Below are 4,426 nucleotides of genomic sequence, written 5' to 3'. Positions count from 1 at the left end.
GGGGGGGCTCTAGGATGCATTTTTAGAGTGCTTTTCTCCCCATTCAAATAGGTTGTTAATATTGCATGACGACTGAAATGGCAATCAGTGTGCTCGACTGGATGAGTGCTCTGATTTAATAAATAACACATTTCCATCTTGTAAGGCACTCAGCTGCAAAACAAGACATATGAACAGTTTAACTTAGATGTGAAAGTTACTTTAGGCCAAAATAAGCATATAAAGTAACAGCAGTACCTGTCTCATACCACAAATATTAATTACATTTTTTGATGCTTCATATGGCCATTAAACTAAACCACGGTACATTATGTTCTGAAGTCATAAAGCCAAGTATGTGTAAATCCCATTATATTCACAACTGTATCAAGCAATAGTCAAGTGATGATCTTTATGACCTAGGTACGGTACTTTGGGGATAATAATAAACTGGTCAAACACAGCACGACACGGACGAAAAACAAACGTGTGTGCCTCGAAGCTGAACAAGGCCTTAGGTTTAACTCTAGCACTGTACCAGAAGGTAGCCACAGCACTCTAACACAACTTATCTAAATATAGACGGCTGACTAGTACATCATTATATTTCACACAGAACTAAATAATATCCTACGGGTGGGGCATGTCTTAGCCTGCATTTCCTTACAACTCAACACTAGCTGACCTATGAATCAATAACTGGCAAAGGGCTGTGATTGCATCATATATACAAACAAGCAATTTAATTATCAAATCTACAGTATATCAAGTTGGAAGACCTTACTTTAATAGCAACATCTGATCGGCCCATTTGTTGCCATTTGTCTGAACTTGATTTGGTAAAGGTTTAACCATGTCAAAACAATCCAGACAAGCTGGCAAACATGAGAGTAAACAATATAGGTTTAGACATATTTTTGGAATTGGCTTTGCAAATGTTTTATAAAAGGAAGGACATGCATTCAGGCCATTTGTTAGACCTCAAGGATTACCCCAGCGCACTGGTGGATAACATTGAATGTTAACATCACTATTATTTTTACTAACTCATTAACTTTAAGTTACCGTTTGCCATATTTTAGGATTAAATTCCTCTGGATGTATGGTATATAAAATCCAAAGTTGGTACTTGTCATAAAACTGTTTTATAGATATTATGTAATTTTATTTGTCTAATCACCTATGAAATTGATGACCTTTTTATCAGGCCAATTACTTTTAACTAGTAGGAATCCAATAGTATCTATTTGCAGTCAAACCCTACCTACTAATTGTGGTCCTAAATATAGTATCTTTAAATGCCATTTTGTGGTCAAATTTAATAAAGAACATCGGTTATTCAGCATTATGATGAATTTGCACAATTGGCTGTATGTAGGCAAGTCAATATATGAAAGTAAAATCATTAACACTGAATCTGTGAAATATTCAGTTATTGAGTCTTACACAGAAGGCCATCAGTGGAAACCTCTCACACATTACCGCTCACCAATGCTGAAGACAGATAGTTGGGACATCATTGGAACTTTATATACATTTCCATTTCCCCCGTTGAAGGGCCTCATCTTGGTGTTCTCTGGCTGGAAGCGAGATTTCCATAAGCCTTTGAAGTAGATTGAGTTGACAGCAACCAGACGGGTCAGAGCCGGGTCCAGCATGTCTGCTTTGATCAAGTTGGGAATGTGACCTGGATAAATATGCAACACGGGAACATTATTCAATTTAGAAATATTTGATTAATCATTCACTTCAGCACAAATGAGAAAGAAATAATGCAGCATCATAGTAGAACATTGATCACATTACAATGTCGAGGCTCCCTACTGTGCCTTTGACGTATAAAACACAATATGAATAGACTTGCAGGTAAGGTACAGGGGCCCAAACACTCCAAGCAACTCTCACCCCCTTAGGGTGATCGGAAATACATTTTGCGCCTAATTCACAGCTGAATAAGTGTCTCTTAGTCTCAGTTATATAAGTTATAAAACTTTACAAAATTCAATTCATATCGGTCTATAACTATGGAAATCATAACTGGGTCGAAAACATGTATACAGCTGTTGTTTACATGTGACTACCTTTACGAGGGCCGTTCGAGATTATTTTATATTCTGCGTATACTGCTGCTACATCCATCCATAACTCCTACCTTTGGTCTTATTGTTGACCCATTCATTGATTTCATCTGCTGCCACATTGGGGTTGCTGAAGTCCAGGTCCCTGCTCTTACATTGGAAGTTGGCTTTGTTGGTGGATACAAAGGCCTCCTCCATGGGAAAGCCCTCCTGGCTGAACATGGCATTAGCGATCAGCACAACGTCCTGGTTGGACTTAGCTGTCAAGGTCTTGTGTAGCTTCTTCAACATCCTGTAAGGGCCTGTGCAGACCAAGTAAACTGAATTAGTTTAGTTATTTCTTAGGAATTAGTCTGTTAACTGTTAAAAATATATATATTTGAAGTATGGTCTGACTGCAGTGACTTCAGTTCATGTTAAGAGCTAATAGACTAAATTCTAATACTGAGAGATAAACTGGCATATATTGTTCACCAGCACATCTCCAGTTAGCGCTTGTACTTCTACTGCCAGGAAGAGTCCTTACCGTTTTTCTTGTAACGTAGACCCTTGAGGATCTGCTTCCGAGTCTCTCCATGTGCTCCAGGTAGCAACATACCAAGGATGGAAGCTACACCATGGGGTGAAAGAACCACATTTTCCAGGGGCTTGGAGCGGACTACCTGCTGAAATACCTGTATGCCCAGATCAGAGCCCCGTTCGCCATAGGAGGGAGTCTGGGAAAGCACACCCTTATGGCCATACAAGGTCACCAGTACATACAGGCAGAATAATGAGAGATGCTTCATCGCCAACTCCACAGCACCTAGTACGAAACAAAGACCAGAATATTAGATGCATTTTCTTGTAAGAACCACAGCAGTCTCATTTGTTGATTTATTCTCCAGTAAACACACAAATTACAGGTGGCATGTATTGTTTACCTATGAGCATCATCAATATTTCATTATTATAAGCAATACCATCTGAACAACCACAGATTTATCAAAACGTCAATTTACATCAATAGGCATTCCTTTAAAGGTGCTCTAAGCGATGTCACGCGTGTGTTTCAGGGTAGAACATTTGTTCTCACATACAGCAAACATCTTCTCACTGTCCGCCAGCTGCCTGTCCCCAGAAGACATTGTAAAAAAAAAAAAAAAAAAAAAAAGGCGGTCTGTAGACAGCCCAGGGTCTACAAACGGCAACAAAAACAAACAGTGCCCACCTGCACCATGAAGCATACACAAACAGTGTTCAAGCGTTCCAGCCAATAACCCTCAAGAAGGGGTTGGGGGGGTTAGTGCGCGGAAGCACAGAAGGGCGGGGGAGGGGACGGGATGAGGAGTTAGTCTTGTTTCGTTTGAAAATACTTCAAACGTCAACAAGAAGTAACATCACCCAACATTGTTTAGAGCACCTTTAAATAATAGGGGGGGGGGGATCAGCAGAGGCCTCACAATACTATATCATCACGATACTTATGTAATCACAATACTTATGTCCCAATACAATTGCGATTTTAAACATATTGCAATATATTGCATTTTTATTATTTTATTATTTAGTCCCATTTTCAAATTATGTCCCCAAAAGAAAACTTTGTCAACATCTGTTTCATCTAAAAAGATACATTTCTATGTTTGTTCACCTCACTTTAATTTTATTATAATAATAATAAATTATTGCGATACAATGCTGTATCAATTTTTCCACCCACCCCTATTAAATAATAATTCACAAGAGAGTCAGATATCACTTTCACATGACTCATGGGTAAATGCAATTCTCACATTGCACTTCCAAATCCCAGTTTATTCAGTGCTGCGGGATCTGACTAACTCTTACTCCCACTGTCTAACATTTTGTTGTTTCCTATTTTTAGTTAGAGTTTAATTTTATTTTGAGACTAAGTTAAATCTTTCAGACCATTTTAGGAAAATGATTCACCCTGCACCCCACTCACTGAAGCAGAATGAATGTAGCCACAAGAGGCAGCCAGAATGCCTGCTGGCTGGCTGGCTTGCTTAGAGGGACATATTACATCTGTGATGTATTGTACATGTACCTACTGGTGGTAGTCATGTTTTCTTTGTCAACAGTTTCAGTGTGAGCTGTGCAAAGGTTTTGGTTATTCGTTATAGTCCTCATGGTTTATTCACCCATTAGATTTGCAGTTAAATCTCTGAGATTGTTCTCGGAGGCTTTGGAAATGATAGGGCAATAGCCTTGACACTCCGTTTGTGTTATGGAAAACCAAACTCCATTTACAAAAATGTGGAAATTTGACGGCATTTTGACATGAGTGAGTTGAAATCCCAGTAAGAATAAATGTAGTGTTCGGCATAATATGCCCGACCAATACGCACGGATTAAAAAAAAAAGAA

General features: G+C 38.8%; 1 protein-coding gene across 1 annotated transcript in view; it reads right to left on the bottom strand.

The window, feature by feature from the left end:
- The window catches only part of serpine2 (serpin peptidase inhibitor, clade E (nexin, plasminogen activator inhibitor type 1), member 2), a 9,430-nt gene that overhangs the window by 4,089 nt on the left and 915 nt on the right, over positions 1 to 4,426 (bottom strand). The window contains exons 2-4 of the mRNA XM_032505144.1: positions 2,584 to 2,862; positions 2,132 to 2,359; positions 1,469 to 1,666 (exon numbers count right to left, since the gene is read on the bottom strand). Of these exons, the coding sequence (XP_032361035.1) occupies positions 1,469 to 1,666; positions 2,132 to 2,359; positions 2,584 to 2,845 (688 nt within the window). The 5' untranslated portion in view covers positions 2,846 to 2,862. The remainder of the gene's footprint in view (positions 1 to 1,468; positions 1,667 to 2,131; positions 2,360 to 2,583; positions 2,863 to 4,426) is intronic.

This window comes from Etheostoma spectabile, chromosome 3, assembly GCF_008692095.1.
Source record: "Etheostoma spectabile isolate EspeVRDwgs_2016 chromosome 3, UIUC_Espe_1.0, whole genome shotgun sequence".
Classification (NCBI taxonomy): Eukaryota; Metazoa; Chordata; class Actinopteri; order Perciformes; family Percidae; genus Etheostoma; species Etheostoma spectabile.
The sequence above is the reverse complement of the archived record's forward strand: the minus strand, read 5'-3'. Positions and strand labels throughout refer to the sequence as shown.